This window comes from Ovis aries, chromosome 9, assembly GCF_016772045.2.
Source record: "Ovis aries strain OAR_USU_Benz2616 breed Rambouillet chromosome 9, ARS-UI_Ramb_v3.0, whole genome shotgun sequence".
Classification (NCBI taxonomy): Eukaryota; Metazoa; Chordata; class Mammalia; order Artiodactyla; family Bovidae; genus Ovis; species Ovis aries.
Window position 1 is genome coordinate 37605823 of NC_056062.1, and position 27552 is coordinate 37633374.

General features: G+C 41.5%; 1 protein-coding gene across 2 annotated transcripts in view; it reads left to right on the plus strand.

Annotated features, from left to right (window-relative positions):
- The window catches only part of UBXN2B (UBX domain protein 2B), a 29594-nt gene extending 17858 nt beyond the window's left edge, over positions 1 to 11736 (plus strand). The window contains exons 6-8 of one of the 2 annotated variants that reach the window (XM_015097771.3): positions 1813 to 1950; positions 6315 to 6476; positions 7598 to 11736. In XM_015097771.3, coding sequence (XP_014953257.3) covers positions 1813 to 1950; positions 6315 to 6476; positions 7598 to 7760 — 463 coding nt within the window. In that variant the 3' untranslated portion in view covers positions 7761 to 11736. The remainder of the gene's footprint in view (positions 1 to 1812; positions 1951 to 6314; positions 6477 to 7597) is intronic. The other variant, XM_042254234.1, reaches the window with a different exon arrangement.
- Positions 11737 to 27552: the final 15816 nt, after the last annotated feature.

Here is a 27552-nt window from a genome sequence, read left to right on the forward strand (position 1 = left end):
GCCCTGACCCATCTAAAGAACGTTGTAACTCACCAGCCCTTGTGGCTGAAGGACAAGGACTTGAGTGATTTTGCTACAAGAGCTGTTTATTTTCACTAGCTGAAAAGTGATCATCCCTTTTACAGCGAAAGAAACATCAGGCTGGTTATGAGCTGGGAAACATGAGTAGCAGTGAAGGGCTCAGAACAGGAGGCTACTCTCCATCCAGGAGTTGAAGGTGGGGCTTTTCCAGGTGGTGAAATCCTAGCAGAGTGGTAGGAGGGGAGTGGAGGTGGAACTCTGAAGGAAAGGCATTTTAGGACATTAATTTGCTTGGATTTTGAAGTTGAATTCTCCCATATAATGTCAGAATACCAAAGAAGGTTTCGTAAGACATGCTGTAATTGGGAAGGAAGTCATTGAGAAACGTGGGAGGCTGTCCCGGCAGGCAGTGTGTGCTGGTGGTAAGTGCAAGGTCAAGAGGTGAGGTCAGGGCCATGGGCTTGGGAGTTTGCAGAGTCACTGAGCATACTGGGAGCAGCTGGGGCCGGGGGGAGTGGTCGTCTGCCTGGTGAAGATCAACAGGACTGTTGAAATAACGCTTACTTCAGGATGGGAGAAGGAAGGACCATGTCGATGATGAGTGTGCTATCCATAAAATCCAAACTAATTTATTATTAAATGAAAATAAATACTCCATGAACTTTGTAGGCTAACGTTCGGTCTTGGAATACCAAAGGGATGTTTTCATTTGAGCCACACTGTATCCTCAAGTTCAAATTATGATCAAGAACAATCTTAGAAAAGGCACCTTGAAAAAAATGATTGATGGTCAGATAGTGGTTGTCAGCTGTATAATCATTGCCGCCTGCTTTATGACATATTTTATAACACCATCTTTACTATCCTCAAGGAAGTGTTTATAGATAAAATAATCAATCTATGCATATTATATCTAAAAGTTACATGTAACATCTTAAATATGGTGAAGAAGTAAAGGAAGGTAATTTATCATGAAATTACACATATTTCAATATATAACATAACCAAAATATAACAAAGTAGGTAGCTTGGTTCCTGGATAGCTCAGTGGTGAAGAATCCACCTGCCAAGGCAGGAGACTTGGGTTAGACCCCTGGGTTGGGAAGATCCCCTGGAGGAGGAAATGGCAACCCACTCTAGTATTTTTGCTTGGAAAATCCCATAGACAGAGGAGCCAGGTGAGCTATAGTCTATGGGGTTTCAAAGAGTTGGACATGACTGGGGAACAGAGCACGCAAACACACAGACTGCACACCTGTGTGCAGTCTAGTACTTATCATGTAGATATGACAACATAAATCAGAGTAATGGAGTAGTGAGGTGTGTGAAGTTAACAACTTCATTACTATACATGGTATTGCAGTCAGAGACTTGATTAAGTTCCAGACAAAACAAAGTACAATCTTTCTTTGGTTTATATGGCAGGTGAGTTCCTGAAAAGTTCAAAGCATGTTAATACAATACAAAAAAAACAACAGTTGCCTGCGGGAGGGTGTCACACACGAATCAGACGATAATCAAAACCACCCCTGTCAAACTTCCAGCCTTCCGCCAGGGTGTTTAGAAAGAAATACGGCACTACCTATTAGGTCCTGGGGCCCTTTTCTAATGCTGACCGAGCTATAAATGCCATCCCACAGCTCAGCGCTCTGTCAGAAGCACTCCCAGCAACAGGATACAGGTTCTCTTTTCCCTACATCCTTGCCAGCACTTGTTATTTGTGCTCTGTTTGGTGAACGCCATTCTGACAGATGTGTGGTCATATCTCATTGTGGGTTTTCTTTTTTTAAGAGAGATTCCCCTGGAGCTTCAGCGACTGGTTCATGGAGGACACTTGAATTTGGACATGGAGGACCATCAGGATCAAGAATACGTAAAGCCTAGGTTGAGGTTCAAGGCTTTTAGTGGAGAAGGACAGAAACTTGGAAGGTAAAATACTAAAGTGAGAAAAATACTTGTCTTTGTTCAACATGAATTTTCTTTGAGGGCACAATAACCTAGAGATTAAAAACTAAGATACGAATTGTGAAGACCTCGCTGATGGAATCAGATGTGCAATTTTGGTGATAGTGTTAATAAGTAATGTTATACTTCAGTTCAATCGCTCAGTCGTGTCCGTCTCTTTGCGACCCCCATGAGTCGCAACACGCCAGGCCTCCCTGTCCACCAACTCCCAGAGTTCACTCAAACTCATATCCATCGAGTCGATGATGCCATCCCACCATCTCATGCTCTGTCGTCCCCTTCTCCTGCCCCCAATCCCTCCCAATATCAGGGTCTTTTCCAATGAGTCAACTCTTTGCATCAGGTGGCCAAAGTATTGGAGCTTCAGCCTCAGCATCAGTCCTTCCAAAGAAATCCCAGGACTGATCTCCTTTAGGATGGACTGGTTGGATCTCCTTGTAGTCCAAGGGACTCTCAAGAGTCTTCTCCAACACCACAGTTCAAAAGCATCAATTCTTCGGAGCTCAGCCTTCTTCACAGTCCAACTCTCACATCCATACGTGACCACTGGAAAAACCATAGCCTTGACTAGACAGACCTTTATTGGCAAAGTAATAGCTCTGCTTTTTAATATGCTGTCTAGGTTGGTCATAACTTTCCTTCCAAGGAGTAAGCATCTTTTAATTTCATGGCTGCAATCACCATCTGCAGTGATTTTGGAGCCCCAAGAAATAAAGTCTTGACACTGTGTCCCCATCTATTTCCCATGAAGTGATGGGACCAGATGCCATGATCTTTGTTTTCTGAACGTTGAGCTTTAAGCCAACTTTTTCACTCTCCTCTTTCACTTTCATCAAGAGGCTTTTAGCTCCTCTTCACTTTCTGTCATAAGGGTGGTGTCATCTGCATATCGGAGGTTACTGATATTTCTCCCAGCAATCTTGATTCCAGCTTGTGCTTCTACCAGACCAGTGTTTCTCATGATGTGTTCTGCAAAGAAGTTAAATAAGCAGGGTGACAATATACAGCCTTGACGTACTCCTTTTCCTATTTGGAACCAGTCTGTTGGTCCGTGTCCACTTCTAACTGTTGCTTCCTGACCTGCATATAGATTTCTCGAGGGGCAGGTCAGGTGGTCTGGTATTCCCATCTCTTTCAGAATTTTCCAGTTTACTGTGATCCACAACAGTCAAAGGCTTTGGCATAGTCAATAAAGCAGAAATAGATGTTTTTCTGGAACTCTGTTGCTTTTTCCATGATCCAGCGGATGTTGGCAATTTGATCTCTGGTTCCTCTGCCTTTTCTAAAACCAGCTTGAACATCTGGAAGTCCATTATTCACGTATTGCTAAAGCCTGGCTTGGAGAATTTTGAGCATTACTTAGACGGCAGTCATTTGCATCTCCCTGACTCCTGTCAGCACCTTTATAGACATGAACCATTCCATCTCCACAGCCACTCCCTGCATCGCGCCTGTCACCACTCCATTTGCAGGTGCAGTAGTTCTTCCATTGTAGTTAAGCTAGGAGGTGGTTGGAATGTGAGGTTCAAACCAGGCACTCTGTCTGCAGGTGCATGCTTTTTACCACTGTGCCATCCTGCCTGTTTCTGATTATGTGGGTTCAGAGGGGGGAATTATTAATTAGATAAAACAGTAAATATCATAGATCGTAGCTGTGAGCATCTCTCTGCTATAAGTAATTGCTAAGCTCTTACAGCCAAAGCAATGTCCTTAAGTGGGTTATTTTCAATATATTTTAAGCAGCCAAACTCTTTCTTCAGGTTATGGAAACACATATAGAATTCTGATTGCAGAAAGAGGGGATTGTCTTAGATATCTCCAGACAGTGAACCCCAGGACTTTGCTAAGCACAATTTAGAAACCAGTGAGTGTGGCATGATGTATGATGGACTCCTTTATAGTAACCATGACTGGACTCTTCGTGAACATAATAATGTGTGCTGGTAAACATGACCCTCCATTTTCCATGCGTCACTGAGGTAGTATGTTGAATTGGCTGTGTCGCCACCATGCCCTCTAGGGTGCCCTGTGTTTCTGTTCATGTGACTCCTTCCTGTCCAAGTTCTTCTCAGTTGCCTTGTGCACAGTGGTTCTCTCTTCCCCTTTCATTTCTCAGCATAGGGAAGAATTCAGTGTCAGTTCATTATACCTGTCTTTCATTGTTGTTCCATGTAATTTCACTTTGACACACACACACCTCATACAAAGAAATGCATGAAAGCTTTTCTTCTTAGAGTTCCCAACCTGCACTTTATTTTCGTGTTTTGAGAAGTAGCTTAGCTGGCCCGAATTTTTTTTTAAACAGAAAGCATTAAAGCACAGAAAGAGCAGTGTGAGGCAACCTGACGTCATGGAGAGAACCCCAGAACCCCATGTGCCAGTGGGGTGATGAGGAACTTCTCCTCCCCTGGTTGTTGTTAGGACAACAGTTAGAATATTAATAGCCAACTATATAGAAGCACTGACATGCTTGCAGACCGAATTAATTTAATCTTTGCAATAGTGCAGCTGTTGTCTCTGTTTTACAACTGAGGGAACTCGGGCACAGAGAGGTGAAACGACTTGCTGCCGGTCACATGTCTGGCTAGTGGTGAAATCAGCCCTGGAGTCAGGCTCCTGGATCCATGCTGTTAGCCATGGCGCCTCCCTCACTCCAGAACGTGAATGTGGTGCTGCTGGTGATGACAGTGTGGAGACCTGGGAATAGGGACGCAGAGGGAGAGGGTTCATTGCCTCCTGTCCTCCTGTTGGCACAGTAACCCACCTTGGTAGTACAGCTCTTTCAACCCTGAATTACAGGCTTGACAGGAAGTTCCTTAATACTACCTGATCAGTGACTGCAGATCATCGTTTTCTCCTTTTCCATGTCTTTATCATATACATTCTGAAATTGGCTCTGAAATATGTGTCAGGAGGTAGCTAAGGAAAGGCAAAGTGTAACAGGAAGTGCCAATTACTTTTCCCACTTGGCTGTATAGGCTGAGAAAGCTTTGGGGTGGGAATAAGAGCCATAATGAGCTTGGTTTGTACTAAAATAAAGCACAAATGCTCATGGAGCCTTGATCCTAACAGATTTTTTTTTTTTTTTTTTCAAAAGTAACATAGGGACCCATCTAAGTCTCAACATTTGAAAGAATAAACATCAAGATTGTCAAAAGATCCCTTAAAAGATAACTAAGATAAGGTTAAGATGTGATGTCTTTAAAGAACTTGGCTGTATTTGTTCTAATTGCTTAACCAAAAGAGCACTCTGTTTTTGATGTTCACTTTCAGCTTACGGTTATGGGTCATCCTGCTAGCATTAGGAGGCACTATGGTTGCTAGTAACCACAGTCCACTGGAAAGAGATCATATCACACAAGGTTCATTACATACTTGTCACCATATATTAAGTCAGTAAAGTAAGATCTTTAGTTAGAGTTTCGATACCAACTCTCAAAAGTTAATAGACTATACAGTGAAGGAGAATTATATAGTAGACCTGAAAAGCACTATGAACCAACTCAGTGTCATTAAGATTTATACAGTTTTCATGTAACAGTAGGATACAAATTTTATTCAGGTTCCCTGTAGACTGTAAACTAGGAGATACTGGAACATATCCAGGGGTATAAAACAAGAGGCAAAAATTTCATGGTCTAAAGGTATTGAAATCATATAGAGTCTGTTTGTTTATCACTGTCATCACCGTAGGTTAAATTTCTTATTACTTCTTTTTTGTAAAACAGGAACTACTTAAATCAGATTTTTAAAGTATCAACTAAGTTTAAATTAATAGCTTAGTATTGATGATATGTACAAATATAGTGATACCTCTTGAAACACTGTTTTGAGCACTATATTACTATAACAGACTTTCATAACATTATTATTTCCATTTTATAAACGATAGAACTGGGATTCAAAGAGATTAGTTTACATACTTGAGTTCACACAAATTGACAAAACTGGGATCTGAAATCTGTCTGTGCTCATGGTCAGTCTTGGACATAAACTCCAAGTTGCTCGGGTTTCTGACTGAAGACCATTGTGCCCAACAGTCTCATGAAATTTCAAAGGGATGAAGAAGGAAGAAATCCAGAGTGAGGCTTTCAAAAGAAGTTGGATAAACTAAATCAGAATCGTAGGACCCAGAATAATTTTAATAAAAGAGTTTGGGAGAAAAATAGGATATCCCAAAGGAAGCCATGTTCTCGCTGGCGCAGACGTGATGGCAGGATGACTAGAGAGTCAGCTGGAGGTCTGAGTGGTGCTTCTACTGTCTGCAGTGTGTCGTGCGTCTTACATGTTCATATTTGCGTTCTGGTTCTTTAATTCTTCTTCCTTAGCCTCACACCTGAAATAGTCAGTACACCTTCCTCCCCAGAAGAGGAGGAGAAGTCACTATTCAATGCAGTGGTTCTTATTGACGATTCCATGCCAACCACCAAAATCCAGGTCAGGTTAGCAGACGGGAGCCGTTTGATACAGAGATTCAACAGTACACACAGGTAAGCTCAGGTTGACTTATCTTTGTAAATCTGGGTGCATCTTGAGTCAGGAAAAATATGAAATTGCTTAGGTTTACTTTAGAAGTAAGTTTTTGACAGAAAAACTTGAAATAAGTCAAACAATTAGTACTTAAACATCCTCTGTAAACTGTCCAAATACTAATGCAAATACAGATACCACTTAGAAATAAAGAAAATTGTTAAAAGCTGTCATTTTGTGCTATTGCTAAAACCAAGAAAAGTTGAATCAGATTTGATTTGCTTTAGTAAAACCTTATTTGGACTTTACCCCTTTAAAATTTTATGATAACCCTGATTGAAAGTGAAAGTCGCAGTCGTGTCCTATTCTTTGCGACCCATTGACTATACAGAAGTCCATGGACTTCTCCAGGCCAGAATGCTGGAGTGGATAGCCTTTCCCTTCTCCAGGAGATCCTACCAACCTAGGCATTATCAGGTCTCCTGTATTACAGGCGGATTCTTTACCAACTGAGCTATCAGAGAAGCCCTAACCCTGTAGGATTCATAATCTACATAGAGATTTGTAGTGTAAATAAAGTTTAACTGTACTGTTATCAGGTATTTCAAATAAACAGTTTTAAATGTCATTTTAGCATTCATTTGTTATGCTAATAAGATATTATTTTTATTGTTCACTGTGTCCCACTAAGATAACATTTATGATTTTAGTTGAGTTACTGTGTCTGTATGAAAGTAATTTTCTTAAACACTCTTTGTAGGTACAGATTCACATTGACATAGGCTCACCTGAGGTACCTTTTTCTGGATCATGTGCTACTAAGATATTTTATACTATGAAAAAAATCAGCCCTTGTAGTTCAGTGTAGTAGCATGGTTAATGTTTCTTTGATAGAACAACTCACTTGGAGATTGTGTCTATTTACAGTGAAAGTAACTGTTAGGTACTCTTCAGAGTTAATCCTCATGTTTTACCTGAAAGCCAAGATAAATCCATCCATTGAAATTAAAGAAGGTTATAACACATTTAAATAAGGATTAGAACCATGTGGTTTATTTTAATTATTATCTAATTTTAGCTAAAAAGCTTAAATGACAATAAAACTTCCATATGACGAATTATTTTCATCTTATTTCTTTAGGATCCTGGATGTCCGGGACTTTATCGTGCAGTCTCGTCCTGAATTTGCGACTCTTGACTTTATTCTTGTGACTTCGTTTCCAAACAAAGTGCTAACAGATGAAAGCCTGACACTACAAGAAGCAGATATTCTTAACACTGTGATACTGCAGCAGCTAAAATGATACTGTCCTACCTATGCAGTAGCGTGTAGGAATGGTAATGTGCCATATTAGTGAGGAAAATACTTAAGAGCGTAAAAAATTATTTTTATTATTTATACAGGTAAATTTTGACTTAATTCTTCAATCTTCCAGCTTTAGGACAGACAAATTTGGACTAGGAATAGATCTTAAGGTAACATATGTTTGAAGTTTTAGCCAAAAGGGCTGGCTTCCATTGATAGCTTTTAAATATTCAGGCAAACCAATTTGATACATGCTCAGAGTTAATGTAACAGCACTTGTTTGCACAGAAAATGAACAAAATGCCATTTTTGACAAATGAATTTGGTAAAATTTGCACTAAAGTTTCTTGATGCTGTGTTGATCAGCAGCCATTAAGAAATCTGATCAAACACTTTGAAATATTTTCTGTAATATATACTGGGAAGTGTGTCTATATTCTGATATTTAAATACTTGGGTCATATAGTAGTTATTTCTCCTAGTAAGATAAATAATTCCTTTCTACTTGCTGACTTAGCTATTTTACTCATGTCAGAAAGTACAGTTTCGCCTTGTGTTTTATGACCATCATAAACCAGAAACAGACATAAAGGTCAGCAGTTCTTGAGGAGGAGTGTGTTCAACTGTACTTGAAAGGAGAGTAACTACAGTCCCTGGCAGCGCCTGTATTGATCACCTCCTTTTATTCATTCAGCAAGTGTTTCTGGGGGACCCACCATGTATACTAAACACGGTTGTAAGTGTTCAACCCAGAGTGTATTGTACTGCAAGACCAAACGAGGGCAGAAATGGAAGAATGACTTCCATCAAAGAGACGGAAGAGTCACCAGCGTCAATGTCTGCGTTTCTGCTGGAGCCAAATGTTTGCTGAGTGAGGGAGGATGCAGCAGGAGTGAGAGAAAAGCTTATTCTTCCCAACACCATTTCATCTCTGGTCACCTCTCCTGGCTCGTCTTTTATTGCTGCTGTAACAAATCACTACAGACATAGTGGCTTACAATAGCCCAGGTTTCTTGTACTTCTCTGGGTCTCAACGTGGGCCTCACTGGGCTACAGGCAGGTATCAGGGCACCGTTCCTCTTGGGAGGTTCTCGGGGAGATGTGTGTCCTTGCTTTACCAGCTTCAAGCAGCCACCTGCATGCCTGGGCCTGTGGCCCCCTCTCTTCGTCTCTAAAACCAGCAACACTATCCCTCTGACTCCTCTGTCATCACATCTCTTTGAAAACAGCTGGGAAAGATTCTCTGTTTATTGTGTCTATCGGGTGATCCTGGATGCTCTCCCCCACGTAAGGTCTCCATAGTAACTGGATCCTTGAGGTCCCTTTGATCATGAAAGGTGATGGATCACAGGTTCTCTCCAGTGCACCAGCGCTCATCTCTTGCCTCTTCAGCTGGCATCCATCCCTTCACTGTGGCCAAGCCCCTCATCTTGGCTTCTGTCCTTATGGCTTTTGCCTCCAGCTTTGATTCTCCGTTCTTCTAAGGGCCCTGGCGATTATATTTGCTTTGCTTGGGTACTCTAGGATAATCTCGCCTCAGATGTGTGACTTAACCCCATCTGCAGAATCTCTTCTACCACATAGGCTGACAAATTAATTGGCTTGCGGATTAGAACATGAACATTTTGGGAGGCCATTCTGTCTACTGCAATCCACTTCTGTCCCGAAGATCCACATTCCACCCTGAAAGGTGCTCAAGAGCTTCAACCCACTGCAGCACTAGCTTAAAAGTGCAGTTTTACCTGGATCTCATGAACTCAGATGTCCCGAATCTCATTTAAATCAAGTAAACCGAGTGTGAGTGAACATCTGGTATGAGTGATTCCTGGGACACAGTTTCTTTCCATCTGTGAACCTAGAAAACCAGTTATATAATGGCAACAGGCATAGAATAACCGTTCTAGACATTCCTGTTTAAAAAAAAAGAAAATGGGGTGGAAACAGGAGCTGCCAGTGCCAAGCACTTCATAAGCTCAGCCAGCCACACTCGGCTTGAAGGCCTGGAAACAACCGTCTGTGACACAGCAGCCTTTCTAGGTGTGTGACTTTCTCTCAGAGACCTCCTTCCCCCCCCCCCCCCCCGCCGCCCCCTTTTTCATGAAAGGTAGTGGGTATTTGCAGCCAAGTAATTCTATCAGCTTGTAATGTCTGTGTAATTGTAGGAGGCTGAGCCATCTTTTTTTGTTTCATGTTGTCTCTGTCCTCTTTAAGAAAGCAGTGTCTGCTGATGTAACATTCTCGAGACGTGTGGATCTTCTGTGTATGGGACAGAGATTCACTCCGTTAGACCACAGGCTCCTTCCAGAGCTTTCCTAGGTAATCCAGCTGTTTCTGGCTGGCTGTGACCTTCTCTGTCTTTCTCAGGTATAAGCAAAAGGTCATAGGCCACAGGCTCATCTCTTTCCCTAGAGCAGGCCTCAGCTCAGTTCAGTCGCTCAGTTGTGTCCTACTCTTTGTGACCCCATGAATCGCAGCACGCCAGGCCTCCCTGTCATCACCAACTCCTGGAGTTCACTCAAACTCATGTCCATCAAGTCGGTGATGCCATCCAGCCACCTCATCCTCTGTTGTCCCCTTCTCCTCCTACCCCCAATCCCTCCCAGCATTAGAGTCTTTTCCAGTGAGTCAACTCTTCACATGAGGTGGCCAGAGTATTGGAGTTTCAGCTTCAGCTACCTAAAAGTAAATCTTTGCATTTTAATGTCTTTGCCATAAGCTAAGGATTTCCAGGTCAAGTCCTGTTTCCTTTTTTTTAACAGTCCTTCCCTCAACTTAATCTATTTTTTCTCATATTAGACTACAATCAGAAGAAAGCAGGCTGCCCCTTGCCACACCACTCAGAAATCTCTTCAGCTGAGAGTCTTGAGTTTTCTCTCATGCCCCTTTCTTTCCACGCAGCTGCAGTCACAATGCTAAGCTTCCTGCCACTGATTCACTGGAATCTCTCTTCCTTCATTTTCCTGCGGCACAGGCCTCATTTCCTCCTGAACTTTTTAAAAGGTCCTTTTTTCCAGTAACCCTGTCCGCACAGCCACATAGCTGCTCTCTGCCACGTGCTTTGGCTCTCTGCCATGCTCCTTTGAGTTCTTCCACCCTCTTCCCACTGCCCAGGTCCAAGGCCACTCCTGCATTTCTGTGTCTTTGTTAATGGCAGCACCCACTTCTTGGGTCTCTGGAAAACTCCACTCTGCCAGTTGACCTGCATGTGCCAGTAGGAGCTTTGGATGTCATGTTTCACTGGGGGCTTCACTTCAAGGAGCTGAATTTGCCTATGTGAGGCAGACAGTGGGAGGGCTCCCAGACCTGCCCACCTGCCAGTGTTGGCCTCACCACTGCAGAGAAAACTTGTGCTCAGTGTCATAAAAGCAGCAGCGTATTCCTAAGACTTCTCAGAATAGGAAGCTCTGTTCCTTCCCGCTGGTTGGAAACAGCCTGGAGAATGCAGACGTGATGGTTCAGTCAGTCTCTGCAGAGAAGGGTTACCGAGTGTAAGCTACGCTTCCAAGGAGCAGAGTCATAGCCATATGGAAATAATAATCTGCAACAGGTGAACATTTTAAATAAGGGCATTGCCCTGTTTTGGATTAACAAAAGAGAGAAAACCTGTAAAATTATTTGAAGTTTTATTCTTGTAGTTTCTTTTTAATCAGGTGGAGTGCCTGTAGGTGCACATACATGAATGACTGCCATTCTTGTATATAATAGTTTTCCAAAATAGATTCTCATTGGGAGGGAGAACTAAACAGCCAGAGGGGTGAAAATTATTTTCACCTGTTCTACAAAGCATTTGCTTCCTTCAGAGTTCTCCTGAATTCTTTTTACTGTTGCGGTCACTGTAACTTTTTAAAATTTATAATTCCGTTAGAAGAGATTGTTAACAATAAACAACCATGTGTGACGTCAGTTTTGCATGATGTGTGTAATCAAGAAAGTTTTAAATGTGTGCTTAACAATAAAGAATGTTTTCACTGGAAGTCATCGAGAAGCCTTTTCACAGTTTCCTTGATGTACAGTTTTATTCAGGTGACTTAATGGAGTATTTTAAACGTCAGTAACATTTCCCACATGCATCTTTTTGATGAGCAGGAGGATCTGAGTTGTAGGAGTGTTATCTCTGTGTCCCATCACTGATGCAGTTTTCATTCCACCAAAAGAAACTGCAGATTTTTCTTCACTTTCGCCACAGTGGACCTCTGAAAACATTGTCATGATATGTGTTGTTGATAAAGTGCCTCAGGATTTCCCCTTAACAGTTTTTGTCCCTGGCCAGTGATGCAAATAAATGTGTCCAGTGTTGTCATAAAGGCTAAGAAACATTTTCTGTAATCCTCTTAAAGTATCTTTTAACTCCAAGTAAACATGAGTAAAAGGAGCCCTGTTGCATACGTGTGTGTGTGTGTGTACAGCACGTATAAATTACTCATGTGGCCCATAACTAACAACTAGCTATAATTTACTTAGTTTAATACTTAACAATTGGGCCTCTGTAGAATTTATAGCTGTGCTTTAAGTCTCTGAAGAAAAGGGGAGGATGGCTTTTTTTAGGAAGTTTGAACTTGATGGTTTATTTTCTTCTAGACAAATATTTCTGTATTGTTAAAAACAGTATAAATGATAAAGGCCCGTGTCACCAAACGTTGACTTGACTTAATTACAGCAGAGGCCCTCCCAGAAATGGAATCTTAAATCAGTCTTTCGATAATCTGATCAACACTAAACGGGTCATCTGTCTGATAAACCCTGCTGGCCCCCTCAAGAAAGTGACCTTACCATAACTTTTTTGCCTAGTGTTAGCTTCCTGTTCCCTCCCTCTTCTGCCTAAAAAACTCCTCAGTTTCAACAGCTTCTAGGAGCTCCTTTCTGTTCGCTAGATTAGCTGGTGCCCATTTGTCAATTACTCAGTAAAACTCACAAAATTTTTGCAATGTATTCATTTGAATTTTGTTTTTTCACAAAATGTGTAGCAGAGACCTTCAGTCATTCTGAAAAGCTACAACCTTAAAATTTCCTGAGTCCTGACTAGGTGGTTTCAGATGACTTCTTAGGCCACTCAGAGGAGAGCCACAGGAAAGATGGAAATAAGTGCAGATCTCAGCATTTCTTGCTTTCTTTGGAAATAATTACCAGCTTACTAGCATGGACTTAGAGACATCACAGGGGCTTCCCTGATGTCTCAGTAGGTAAAGAATCCGCCTGCAATGCAGAAGATGCAGGAGATGGGGGTTCAGTCCCTGGGTCGGGAAGAACCCCTGGAGGAGGAAGTGGTAACCCACTCCAGTAATCTTGCTTGGAGGATCCCATGGATAGAGGAACCTGGTGGGCTGCTGTCCGTGGGGTCGCACGAGTCAGACACGACAGCACACACACAAGAGACATCACAGTCAGCAATGTGATAGGTTTTAATTGACTTCTGTCAACTGAAAAAAAAGCACAATGTGAGAGTTACATACTTAGGGCAAAATCACTATAGCTGGGAGGCAGCACCTCAGCTCTGATGAATGTGTATATGTGATTTTGGTGTATATGTGGGATATATATATATATATATGGTGTATATGTAAGGTCAGTGTATATGTGATTTTGGTGAAGGGGATTAAGATCTGTATATGGTTTTAGTGGAAGGGGTTAAGGTCAGTGTGTGTATGGTTTTAGGGGGTTACGTACAGTCAAGCATGTACTTTGGCAGAGGCTTGCTGCTAGTCATGGGCATGTGTCACTGTTCATGAGTTTAGTGCTTTTCCAGATAGGAGGAGATGCGAGCCCCAGATAGGAAGAGATGGGAGCCCCAGATAGGAAGAGATGCAAGCCTTTGGGTTTCTAACATGTTATTTTGAAAATAACTATCCGAAGGCCTTTCTGCCAGTTTTTCCTGGACTGCAGTTGCCTCAGTCCTGATCTCCACCCTAATTCCTTTCAGTGGCTATTGAAGGTCAGTGGCTGCAGTGGCCACTGACTTTATCCTTGTAAAGCCAGGTAGCCAGCGACAATTTTTAGTTAGCACTTCTCCTGAGTGAAGGTATGTGTGTTAGGCGACAATAAACGAGGCCCATGAGATTAAAGATGTGGGGCAGCTGGGTTTTTTTCCCTCCAGAGATTCTCTTCTGCCTCTTCCTTCCTTGGGTGTAAATTTGCTCAGCCCTGCTGTTTATTTGTGTAGATGTCAACACAGGTGTACCTACAACAGTGACTTTCCTTACTGGAACGTTGGGGATAAAAGAGTTCTTAAAATGAGTGAATGTCCTTTGACTTTATGCCTTCATGTCTGCGTTTTGGTTTGTATTTTCTTTGTCCGCACAGGGCACCTTTCAGTGTCCTTTTCAGAACTTTGTTAATTATAAAAGTTCCTACATGGTAGTTTGTGTTTTTAATGTCTTTTCCTGCTTTGTTTTTCATTTTTTCATCTGTGGGAAAGGCTAGTTTCTTATATTGTTAACAGATACCATTTTTAATCATAGGATCAAGAATGGTAGGAAGTATGTTTTGGTTTCCTGTCGGAGTCTGTGTTGATTAGGAAGTAGCAACTATGAATGCTACAAATATTCACAACATCAGTAGGCTTGGAAGTGCCTCCAACCTGGAATTTTTAACTGAGTCTGGGCTTTTGAACCCAGGAGGGAGCAGGGTGAAGTAACATCGTTTAGAAAGAAATGTTCATCCTTCCTATGAATGTCAGATTTAACATTCCCTGAGGTGAAGTGGTCACTTTTATTCATGTAGTGAAATTATATGCAAATGAAAGTTTTATATTGGTATGTTGTAAATACATGATAAAAACCCGAAGGCTGAGAAGTTTTTTTTTCCTTTGAAAACTTATCATAAATGTTAATAATGTTAGTAAATCAGTAAATGTTAACTGTTTGAAGTATTGTGTCCATCGGTGTCCTGTGACTACTCAAACTAATTGACTTTATAGTCTTTTTTAAAAATTTATTTATTTGACTGCATTGGGTCTTAGTTGCAGCATGTGAGCTCTTAGTTGCAGCATATGAGATCAAGTTCCCTGACCAGGGATCGAACCCAGGCCCCATGCACTGGGAGCACAGTCTTGGCCACGGGGCCACCCGGGAAGCCCCTGACTGTGTATTCTTTAATGTGAAGCATGTGTGTGAGTCGTTGGCGATAAGGCTGCATACGTTGGAGGTAACTACTTGGGTCTGACACGTAGTGAGGGCTCACTCAGCAGAATTCTGTACTTGGAAGGCAGAATGCTGCGTATGGCCTGTCAGTGTCATGCTGTTACAGCGTCACTCAGTTGTTGCTCGGTCACTAAATCGTGTCCGACTGCAGCCTCATAGAGTGCAGCATGCCAGGCTCCCCTGTCCTCCTCTGTCTCCTGAAGTTTGCTTAAATTCCTGTCCATTGAGGCGTTAACTTAAATTCATGCTGTCTAACCATCTCATCATCTGCCACCCTCTTCTCCTTTTGCCCTCGATCTTTCCCAGCATCAGGGTGTTTTCCAGTGAGTCAACGCTCCCCATCAGGTGGCCAAAGTACTAGAGCTTCAGCTTCAGCATCAGCCTTTCCAGTGAATATTCAGGGTTGATTCCCTTTAGGATTGACTGCTTTGATCTCCTTGCAATCCAAGGAACTCAAGAGTCTTCAACAGCACCATAGTTCAAAGGCATCAATTCTTTGGCCTTCAGCCTTCTTTATGGTCCAACTCTCACATCCGTACATGACTACTGGAAAAACCATAGCTTTGACTATATGGACTCAGACTTCAGCTTAAATATGATTTTTCTCCAGAGAGCCCCACACCCCCCACTTCAGCTTCAACCTAAAATCATCCCCTTGTCTCTCTCACTCCCACTACCCTGCTACTATTAGCGTTGTGTGTGATCATGCTCAGTCGAATCCAACTCTTTGGCACTCCATGGACTGTAGCCCGCCAGTCTCCTCTGTCCATGGGATTCTCCAGGCAAGCATACTGGAGTGGGTTGCCGTCTCCTCCAGGGGATCTTTCCGACCCAGGGATGGAACCTGAGGCTTTTGTGCCTCCTGCATTGTCGTGGATTCTTTACTGATGTACCTGGGAAGCCAATACCAGTGATTTTTGTCCATTTATTTAATTTTGTACCCCCAACTTCTAAGATTCAGACAATCTTTCCTGTTCGTTCCCTCTGTCAAATTATAAAACCAAAACAACTTAGTGATGAGTGTGATGTCTGTTATCCAAGAGAAAACGATCCATGTTGGGGAGTACAAGGCCCCGCAAGCAGTGATGGGGAATTGGGGGCAAGCTGGTTAGGAGCTGGGGGCTTCCTTACAAGGTTGGCAGATACCATCTTCTAGGGTGAGGTGAGCTCACTGAAGCTGAATTGAGGATTGTGGTTGGCGTATGTCAAGATTCCTTCTCAAGTGTTTCCCATAAAAGCAAGCTATGAGGTTTAGATTTGTGACATTGGCTATCCCTGAGGCGGCCTCCATTTCATGGATCTCCCTAAAAGTTAGCTTTATCACCCTGGATTCTCAGAATGTGAGTTTGTGAGCAGCAGGGGTTTTTCTTATTTACTGCTGTGTCCTTAAACCTAGAGCAATAACTTAAATTTAGGAGTCTCACTGGAGGTGATTCATAAGTAATAAATCAGTGAATTAAGAATGGGACTCTGAACATGGGAAAAGCATGCATTAATGTTTTAAAAAGGAGAAATTCCTAGTAGTGCCAATATAGTCGGTACTGGTGATAGGAAATATTTGTACATTTTGTTTGGGTTTAAAGGAAAAAGAAAGTGTTCATTTGCTTTGTCATGTCCAACTCTGCGGTATCATGGACTGTAGCCTACCAGGCTCCTCTGTCCGTGGGATTCTCCAGGCAAGAATGCTGGAGTGGGTTGCCGTTTTCTGAAATGGTGGCCTTGACTCATACCTTGACTCCGCTCATACCAGAGTGGGAGCACCTATACCTGTGAGCAAGTGGTCCGGGCGGTTCCCTAGGTCAAACTGAGCTGAAGAATTCACTTCTGAGAATCCTGCAGGAGGTGAGGTGCCTGGAGTTGTCTGAATCTAAGTAGCAGACTGATTCTAGAAGTCTTGAGATAAGGAAAAACACTGTTCTACAAACACTTGGTGGGACTCCCTCAACAGGCTCAGTTCTGTTTGATTACTCACAGCTGCACTGGTCACTTCATATCAGAATTAAAATGTTGCTAGCCTTATAATAGCTATTTATTTTACTAACATCACATAATTTATTTAAAATGTTTAGCCATTGACATTTTATTTTTGATGTAATACTCCATCCTCATGTGTTACATTAATACTGATTCCCCCAAAACATGAAAGTTGTAATGAAATTTAATCACAATAAATTAGGAGTGGGCTAAAATATGTGGCAACACTCAAATTAACTGAAAAGCTGCCAAAAATCGGATGACACCAGAGGCCTTAGCCACACATCACTTGTGCCTTTGAAATCAACCTGGTTTGAGGAGCTGTTGACTTTGGCTATGCTCTCAATTTGGCTGAACTTACAAAGAAAACTCACTAGTCATTTTACATCGTGCTTGTTCTCCAAATTAACCCCATTACCCAATCTTCCACGCAAGCAAAGAAGGCAGAAATGACCCAGAGTTACAGATTTCCAAATTACCTTTATAAACACACAAGGGTGATCTCTGCAAACATGTATGAGTTTCAATGTTCTTAAAACTATTTCTCAGAAAGAAATGATGTTATAAAAGTCTCTTAATTTTAATATTCCTAAATGGAAGCCTTTTGTGTAAGTTGAAATGCTCAACAAGTGCTGATTTAATTTGCCAAAGTTTCTCTTTTTTTAACCTAAATACAAAATCTTAAGTATATTTGACATGAGAAATGGCACTAAAGCTAAGGCGAGTGGGTTCTTTGTGTGCTGTTAGCAATAAGAAATGACTTTTAACGCAACAGTATCCATAGGCTTCTTAATCCTTTGGTTTCAGATATAATGAAAACATCAAAAAGGCTATATTTGATTTCAAGTCACAGCCATGCCTTGGTGAGTATGTGGCACGTAATTCATTTGGTTTCATCTCCCCAGGTGCAAAGGACCACTGGGCGGTTCACAAAGTAATTTTTCTTCCTCTAAGTTATTTTTTAAACGAAGATCCCCCTTAATCTATTAATGAAAGTAAAATCACAAGCAGTGTTTACATTTCTAGAGATTTTTATACTTTATGACAAGCCTATTGTTTCATACTTAACAAATAGGACCCCTAACTCCACTTTTAAATGGATGGTTGTCCAATCTAAGCTAAGATTTTACCTAAATAATTGCATTTCGGTGTATGCAAAAGTGCGAGTACTTAGCACTTAATCCTCAGCATATGAAGTAATATTCTAAAGAATATTCAGCTAACATGATAACTTGTATTTAGTTTTACCACCAGAAACATCCTCAGGTGAAATGTTAATTTTGACAGTTTGGTAATTTTGATTCCATTTAATTTCTTGTGTGAAGTATTCTAATGAAGTTCAGTGCTTTATTTTCCTCAATGTTTGCCATCTTCCCAACAGTTTTATTACATCAGGAAACAGATCACCAGTCCAGGTTCGATGCATGAGACAGGGTGCTCAGGGCTGGTGCCCTGGGATGACCCAGAGGGATGGGATGGGGAGGGAGGTGGGAGGGGGTTCAGGATGGGGAACACATGTACACCCATGGCTGATTCATGTCAATGTATGGCAAAATCACTACAATATTGTAATTAGCCTCCAGTTAAAATTAATTTAAAAAAGGAATAATGTAACAGAAAAAGCAGGCAATTTAAGAGTCTGACACAATTTCTAGAAAAATATTATGCTGTGTTTTAAACTGTAGATATAAATATCAAATTCTTTTTTACATTGATCTAGTGCAAGAATCTAGTATTCTTATGCAACTATAAGCCAGACTATCTTGAAAGAGCCAAAAAGATGACTAAATCTAGAACTCTGAAAAGTTCTTGATGCAGCCTTTAAAAAATCTAGTATATTAAAACATGGGGCAAAGACACAATGTTTGCTACAGTAGGTATCATTGTCTGACAGCATTCAACAATATCAAAAATTCTCTTGTTGATTCCAGTTTTAACTTTTTTCATGCGATGACTCCAGTCTTAAAATTAGCAGCCCTGGATGTCAGAGGAGGAAGCAGGCATTTCTTCCTCTGTGTACGTACAGAGAGAAGCCACGAGGGGTCAGACAGTGAGTGAAGAAAAAAATGTTTTCATATGTCATCATCTGGCATAAATATCTAAGGCCACAGGCCCTGTTAATCTTTACTTACTGATAGTAAAATCTCCTAGTTACCTTTGCCAAGGTAACATTAGGACATCTGTGTGGGAATCTCATTACTTACTATTATCTTCACCAGGGAGCGTGTGGACCCTGGGAAAGAATCATTGTTATCTTTGCCTTAGCTGGTTGGTTCTTGATTTATTTACTGAAGTGTAGATGACTTACAACAGATACTAGTTTCAGGTGTATAACATAGTGATTTGACTTTTTAATAGAGGATGAAAGTTAGTTGTTTAAGAACTAGAAATTACCCAAGCATCAATATCATTTAGTGCTGCTCTTTTATGACTTTCACGTTATAGATGAGGAATGTGTGCTAGTCACTCAGTCGTGTCCAACTCTTTGAGACCCTATGGACTGTAGCCCACCAGGCTCCCCTGTCCATAGAATTTTCCAGGCAAGAATACTAGAGTGGGTTGCCATTCCCTTCTCCAGGGGATCTTCCTGATCCAGGGATCAAACCTGGGTCTCCCACATTACGGGCAGATTCTTTACCATCTGAGCCACCAGGGAAGCCCCACAGATCAGGAATACTTGGCTAGAGATAATTAGTGGTGTTAGAGATGTAACAATGTTAAATCGTAAAAATGCTGCTAGTGTCAAAATGTATTGGGCCTTGGGGCTTTTGAGTGCAATATTGCCCATTAAACATGACCTAGATGTCCATTACTGGCATCTTGCCCACCGACTGTTCTCCCTGGAAAGCATTTAAAATGCCCCACTAAGGGTCTCAACATTCAAACTCAACATTCAAAAAACTAAGATCATGGCATCCAGTCCCATCACTTCATGGCAAATAGATGGGGAAACAATGGAAAGAGTGAGAGGCTTCATTTTATTTGGGCTCTCAATTCACTGCAGATGGTGACTGCAGCCATGAAGTTAAAAGATGCTTGCTCCTTGGAAGAAAAGCTATGACCAACCTAGACAGCATATTAAAAAGCAGAGATATTACTTTGCCAACAAAGTCCATCTAGTCAAAGCTATGGTTTTTCCAGTAGTCATAGATGGATGTGAGAGTTGGACTATAAAGAGAACTGAGCGCCGAAGAATTGATGCTTTTGAACTGTGGTTTTGGAGAAGACTCCTGAGAGTCCCAAGAATTGCAAAGAGATCAAACCAGTCAATCCTAAAAGAAACCAGTCCTGAATATTCACTGAAAGGACTGATGCTAAAGCTGAACCTCCAATACTTTGGCCACCTGATGCGAAGAACTGACTCATTTGAAAAGACGCTGATGCTGGGAAAGATTAAAGGCAGGAGGAGAAGGGGACAACAGAGGATAAGATGGTTGGATGGTATTACTAACTCTATTGACATGAGTCAGAGTAAGCTCTGGGAGTTGGTGATGGACGGGGAAGCCTGGCATGCTGCAGTGCATGGGGTTGCAGAGAGTCGGAGACTGAGTAACTGAGCTGAGCTGAAGGGTCTCAACTCTCCCACCAAGACATTCTCTGTTGTAATGCACTGCCATAAACTTTCTTAACTCTTTTTCCTGTTGTTGTTGTTTTTTAACCCATGCCATCGCCCCTCCTGTTTTCTGTAGCTAAATTCTGATTACTCTTTTCTATCTGCAGTTACCAGCTCTTAAAATGGTGAATTCTATTTTGATCTTTCCCACTTATAAAACTGTGCATGCCCCTTTATAAAACATAAGGCCGCTAACAGAGACATGAGTGGCAGAATTATAAAGAATGATATGCTGGGCATATACACCGAGGAAACCAGAATTGAAAGAGACACATGTACCCCAATGTTCATCGCAGCACTGTTTATAATAGCCAGGACATGGAAACAACCTAGATGTCCATCAGCAGATGAATGGATAAGAAAGCTGTGGTACATATACACAATGGAGTATTACTCAGCCGTAAAAAAGAATTCATTTGAATCAGTTCTGATGAGATGGATGAAACTGGAGCCGATTATACAGAGTGAAGTAAGCCAGAAAGAAAAACACCAATACAGTATACTAACACATATATATGGAATTTAGGAAGATGGCAATGACGACCCTGTATGCAAGACAGGGAAAGAGACACAGATGTGTATAATGGACTTTTGGACTCAGAGGGAGAGGGAGAGGGTGGGATGATTTGGGAGAATAACATTCTAACATGTATACTATCATGTAAGAATTGAATCGCCAGTCTATGTCTGACGCAGGATGCAGCATGCTTGGGGCTGGTGCATGGGGATGACCCAGAGAGATGTTATGGGGAGGGAGGTGGGAGGGGGGTTCATGTTTGGGAACGCATGTAAGAATTGAAGATTTTAAAATTTAAAAAATAAAAAACTGAAAAAATTTTTAAAAAAAAGAATGATATGAAAAAATTTATGATAAGAAAAATGTCAAGTTAGAAGAGATTTGCCGTAGGATTACAGTTTAGTTAGGAAGGGCAAAACTGCTCACTATTTCTAGCCCAAATTTTGATCTCTCATATTATTCCAGAGCCCCTTGAAGAAACGACTGCCTCCAGTTGAGGCAAAGGGAAGTACAAGATGAGCCCAGTTTATCTGGGGCAAAAAGTGAAGAAGCTTTAAAAGACTGACGGCATTCTGTCAAAACGGTACAAAAGCCAGGTTGCTGTAGTTCTCTCCAGCCTAATTTGCCCCCATTTGAGCCAAATTGTTAAGATCATAGGTAACTGAAAAACACTGAGTTCATGAAAATCCATAAGTCTTTTGCAGTTATCAAATGAGTCACTAAAATCCCGTTGTCACCATTTGATGTAGCTATTAAACCAACCCCTTCCTTTGAAAACTTTATGCATTTATTCTGCATTTCCAGGAAGACCATTATATCTCAAAACCAGTAGCCCTAGTTGATAGTGAAAGCTGTACCTAAAGAAGAATACCAGCTAATAGAGCTTGATGGTGATAAATAGAAAAGTAAAATCATCGTTTCGCAGTCCCCTATGAAATCACTGGCTCAAACAAGGATTATCAATTGGTATTAAAATTATTAGATGATAGGTGGATGGCGAAGTGAATTTTGTGTGTGCCTTGCCTGAGTAACATCAAAAAAGATTACATTCATCAAAGGAGGAGATCTTAACTGTACAACAGAGAAAAAGGAGTGAGGCTAAAATCATACAATATGAAGAATAAGGTCAGGAGGACTTCCCTGGTGGTCCAGTGGTTGAGAATCTGCCTGCCAATGCAAGGGACACTGGTTCGATCCCTGGTCTGGGAAGATGCCACATGCCCTGAGGCAACTAAGCCCACGCACCACAGCTGCCAAGCCCATGTGGCAAGAGCCCGTGCTCCATAACAAGAGAAGCCACCACAGTGAGAAGCTCAGGCACCACAGTGAAGAGTGACCCCTGCTTGCTGCAACTCGGTAAAGCCCAGCCCAGCAATGAAGACCCAGCACAGTCAAAAAACTAAAATAAGATTTAAAATAATAATGATGGAAATTTAAAAAGAATACAGCAATCTGTACACTAATTCAGTGGCCAGACTTGGCACCTGTCCTGGTGGATAGCCAGGTACTGTGCATCCCCTGGTAGACTGCCTGCAGTCTGCACATCTCCTGGTATGTATTCTCAACTGAAAGATTTACCTTGAATCTGTCAAGCCTTCAAATGTAACTTTTGGTCTACAGGAAGTACATAGAAGAAGTTAAAGCCTACCACAGAGAAGTAATCAGACAAGCCCAGATGAAACATTTTACAAGACAGAAAAAAAAAAAAAAAAAAAAGACTCTTCTAGATTATAGGAGAAGAAAGGAATACAGCTAGGCTGGTGTAACTCAGACTGGATCCTGATTTGGATAGACCAGACCTATCATATTTTGAAGGCGACATGTGAAATATGGACTGGGTATGTTGAAATGATAATTTTGTGATATGAGATCATGTTTTTAGCTATGTAAAAAGATACATATTTAATGTGTGCTGACGTCGTCAAGAAATGTTCATGCTCATTAATACAAAAAAGCTAAGGATAGTGAAGTTCAGGTTTGGAGATAGGCCTGGGTATGACCCCTGACCTCAGCATTGACCAGCTGGCCAAGGCATTCAGACTCCACGCCTTGGTTACCTTGTATGCTATACCTACCTTTGATGGGTAATAGGAGTTATATGGGATCATGCACCATTTAACATGAATTTGAGCAGACTCCAGAAGATAGTGAAGGACAGAGGAGCCTGGCACGCTGCAGTCCATGGGGTCATAAAGTGGTGGACACAACTTACCAACTGAACAACAACAACAGTTTAACAATGAGCTACTATGCCACCTCCTTCCCGATGCTCAACCTATTTTTTTCTATTTACATTTTTAAAAAATCTCTTCATTGTTCCTTACTATTTTTAGCTTTCACTTGATTTCATCATTTTCACTCGTTATTCTTTCATTTTCTCTGTACTAGGAACACTCAGCGTGAAATTATCCCTTGTTATCTCTCTCTCTGTGCCATTGAGTACTTTGATGACATAGTTATCCACTTCTGTTAACTTTTTTGTCACTAAAATATTCAAAGCCCCTGCCACTTGGTCACTTTGTGACTGCTAGGTTAGTATCATTTTATTATTGACAATTCATAACCTCCTTTAGCTGTTTATTTCTTAAGATCATCCATCCATCCTTCCTTCCTTTTTTCTTTCTTTCCATCTTCTTTCTCTTTCCTTCCTTCCTCCCTTTCCTCCCACTCTCCCCCTCTTTGCCTCTCTCTTGCTCTCTCATCAAAGAGATAAAAGGGAGGCCACTTTCTCATCAATGTCCCCACACCTCTGCTATCTCCATACCTCCTGTATCTCACTCTTCCGTGGAGTCAGAGCTCACTTTGCCCCTGACGTACTCTGCTGGCCCCTGAGTTGCTTCTGTGTCCACCCTCCAGTTCTCCAATTCCAGCTCTGACTTTGTCACCCCCGGTTGTCAGAAACAGCCATGGTAAGGTCTCCTTTAACCTCCTTTTTCTAAACCCCAAATCTGCTTTCCTTGTGATCGCCACTGCTCATGTTCTTCAGCTGCCCGTGCTTAGTGTCTGGTCTCACCTGTAACAATTTATATTCAGCTGGCTTTTTTAGGTTCCCAGTAACTTACTGGACTCTCTCATTTGATTGCAACCTTGTTGTTGTTTAGTCGGTCAGTCATGTCCAACTCTGCAACCCCATGGACTGTATCCCATTAGGCTCCTCTGCCCGTGGGATTCTCCAGGCCAGAATACTAAGAGTGGGTTGCCATTTCTCCTTCTCTAGGGCATCTTCCCGACCCAGGGATCAAACCCCCATCTCCTGCATTGCAAGTGGATTCTTTACCGCTGAGCCACCTGGAAACCCCTTGATCACAACCTACTTGTCCCTTATTTGCACATAATGAATTCTTTTCCATGTTTTCATCATATTTACTTTCTAGTACCTACAATCTCTGTTACAAGAACCAGAAGCATTCTATTTTCTGGAGGCAATTCACCCAAGAAGACTGACTCTTATTGACAGATAAAATGAAAATAACAACAGGGCAAAGGTCATTCATTCCTTTTAAATCTCCTATCTATTTCCTTAGGGATCTGAATATACAGATCAATATATAGAGTCACTAATACATGGCAATCCAAGCTTTTTAGAATGTAAGTCAGCAGAGGTTCTCCCCGCCCCTAGTATGAGTAAGTATGCTTTATGACAGTTCTGGGGGTCCATGTCACCTGCATGAGCCTGGTGGGATAAACATCACTCTGGAACCAGATCTCAGTTTAACCACTAAGTGGCTAGTATTCTTGCCTGGAAAATTCCACGGACAGAGGAGCCTGGCAGGCTTCAGTCCATGGGGCCACAAAGAGTCTGACACTGAGCATGCATACATGGCCCTGGAAAAATGACTCCGTTTAATCCCTAAGTGGCTCAGGAAAAGTGACTCTGAACTTTTGTGTATTGATCTACAAATTTAAATATAAGCTGATAATGTCTCCCAAGGGTGAGAAAATTAAAAGTTGTGTCAAGATAATCTGTCATTGCCCTTCAGTCTCTAAGTTGTGTCCAACTCTCTGGTACCCCATGAACAGCACACCAGTCTTCCTCGTCTCTTCACTATCTTCACAAACAGAGTTTGCTCAAACTCATGTTCATTGAGTCCGTGATGCCTTCCAGCCATCTCATCCTCTGTCATCCCCTTCTCCTCCTGCCCGCAGTCTTTTCCAGCATCAGGATCTTTTCCCGTGAGTCAGCTGTTTGCATCGGGTGGGCAAAGTATTGGAGCTTCAGCTTCAGCATCAGCCCTTCCAGTGAATATTCAGGGTTGATTTCCTTTAGGATTGACTAGTTTGATCTACTTGCAGTCTAATGGACTCTCAAGAGTCTTCTTTCTTTCATTTAACTGGTTGGATTGATGCACAGGCACCCCGCCACCCCACACTTGAGGTTTCTGTCCCATACTGCATTGACACAGATGCCAGATTAGACAGTGGTTTCCTCACCCACCCAAGCCTCCCAGAATATCAAAGCTCAGCAAAAACAAAACTCCCCACACAAGGTCTTCTTTCTGCCTCAGCCAGCACCAGTAAAAGGAGACTGCAGGGGAAGGAGAATGAAATCTTTCAGCCACACAAACAACCTCAGTCGAACATTCAACAACTATTTTCAAAGCTCTTTCCCCTGTCCATCCCTAGGGGTTTTTCTGTGGCCACCTCGCTCCATGTCACACTTTCTGACTCAGGCCATCAGGCCAGCTCTGTGCTCCCTGTTTGGAGGTCAGTGCTCCCTGGAACTCCAAATTCTCTCTAGTAAGTGGAGCAAATCACCTCTTTTCTGTCTCTAATCCTAAACTTAACCCCTCAGCTGGACCTGTGGAAGCCCTCACTGGAAATTGGTAGACAGTTAATTCAGTCAGGTTTGCCTTCCTTAGAGGTCATGAAAAACATGCTGCCCATCATTACATAATGGCTTGGATGATCATGAAAGTGTGGTCATAGTATCTCAGTTAATTTTTAATGGCATTTACCTCGAGTTCATAGACCTAAGAATAGAGGACTCCCTCAGCATAAACATAAGAAGAGCAGCACACACAGGGTCAAGGCTACATGCAAATGCAGTTTGGTTTTGGTGTTCCCAAATAGCTGTAGTGCTTTAAAAAAGGAGCGGGGCTTAATAAATACTGTTCAAGGTCTCCTCTTATCAGTAAATGGCCTTGATCTTGGCTATTGGGTTCAGAGTTGAGTGGGTTCTGTCTGTAACCTCTTGTGGCGCCTGTTGATTTTGGAGGTTTTATGATTCTTCGGGGCCAGTTCTTGCCATCTCTGAGCTTTCTAACATACACACAAGTGCACACTTCACCTCTACTGAGATTTCTTTGTCCTTCATAGATACAGTTAGGAGTTTACCTCTTTGTGTCAGCCTATTATTTGTAGGCTTTGAAAAGTGTGCCATATCAAAGTGAACCAAGACAAAGAGAATAAAATAATACTAAATCAATGAACACAATCTCAATAGAAATAACTTTGGATCCTCCTGTTTTATTTGAGATAGGTGTTTTTTAACACCGATAGAACCTAGTATGTGTCCCATATAAGATGAACTGAATGTGGACCGGAGGCTGGCACATGGAGAAAGTTCTTGCTTTCTCTGCACTTCAGCTAAGCAGCCAACAAAAACAGTATCCCCCATGATTTCAGATACTGCAGTCAGCTTTCCAGTTAAGTTCTGTAGGTTAATATGTGGCAATGAGCTCACTGGATTACATGTTTGATGTGGTGTATTTCTCAAATGTACATGTCTCCTGTGTGTTTCCATAGGAGTTGTGTGGTCTACAGTTTTATGACTACAACCTGAATCCTAGTCTTTCTTCACCACTTACCATCTTTATTCGCCACTAAGAGACCTTAGACAAACCACCCAATCCTGTAAAATGTTATACAACATAATAAATTATAGTGCATCTACCATCTGTTTATTCAAGGTCGCCTTGCTTTGCTCACTACTATCTATGAAGTAGGGATTATTCCTTTTCCTTTTGCTAAAATTTGTTTACATCTTATACTTTTTAAATGATTTGGAACTTGATGAAAAATAAAGTCACCCTCTTGGTTACTATCATAATCTTATAGTCATCCCCCAAAACTCCTCTTATCATTTGATTATAACAACCACAAGCAGACTTAGAAGGCTACTTATTTCTCCCAAAACAGGAAATCAGTGTTGATCAGGTCTTTGAAGATTCTTTCAACTTTCAAATGCTTTTGAGAATTCTTGAGGACTGTGACCAGAATGGAAAGAAATAAAATATAAACATAAGGTATTAATCATTTATGCCCTCAGTTAAGTATTATTTGAACTTTCTTTGGATGAACTGTCTCATATTTAGCTCAGATTAACTCCACCTGTGCTATTCTCCTTATTTGCCTTGCTTTTTCAGAAATACCTGAATTTTTTTTTTTTTGGTTTTAGTTTTGAATTAGACAAAATTGCCCAAGCTCACAGATAGACTTAATTTACTGTATGCAGAAAGCAAGAGTTCAATGTGAGCAAAGCTTCTTCAAACCAAGCCTTCTATAATGAGCATCATTTCTAATCAAACAAATCCCAGAGTCCACGCAGGCC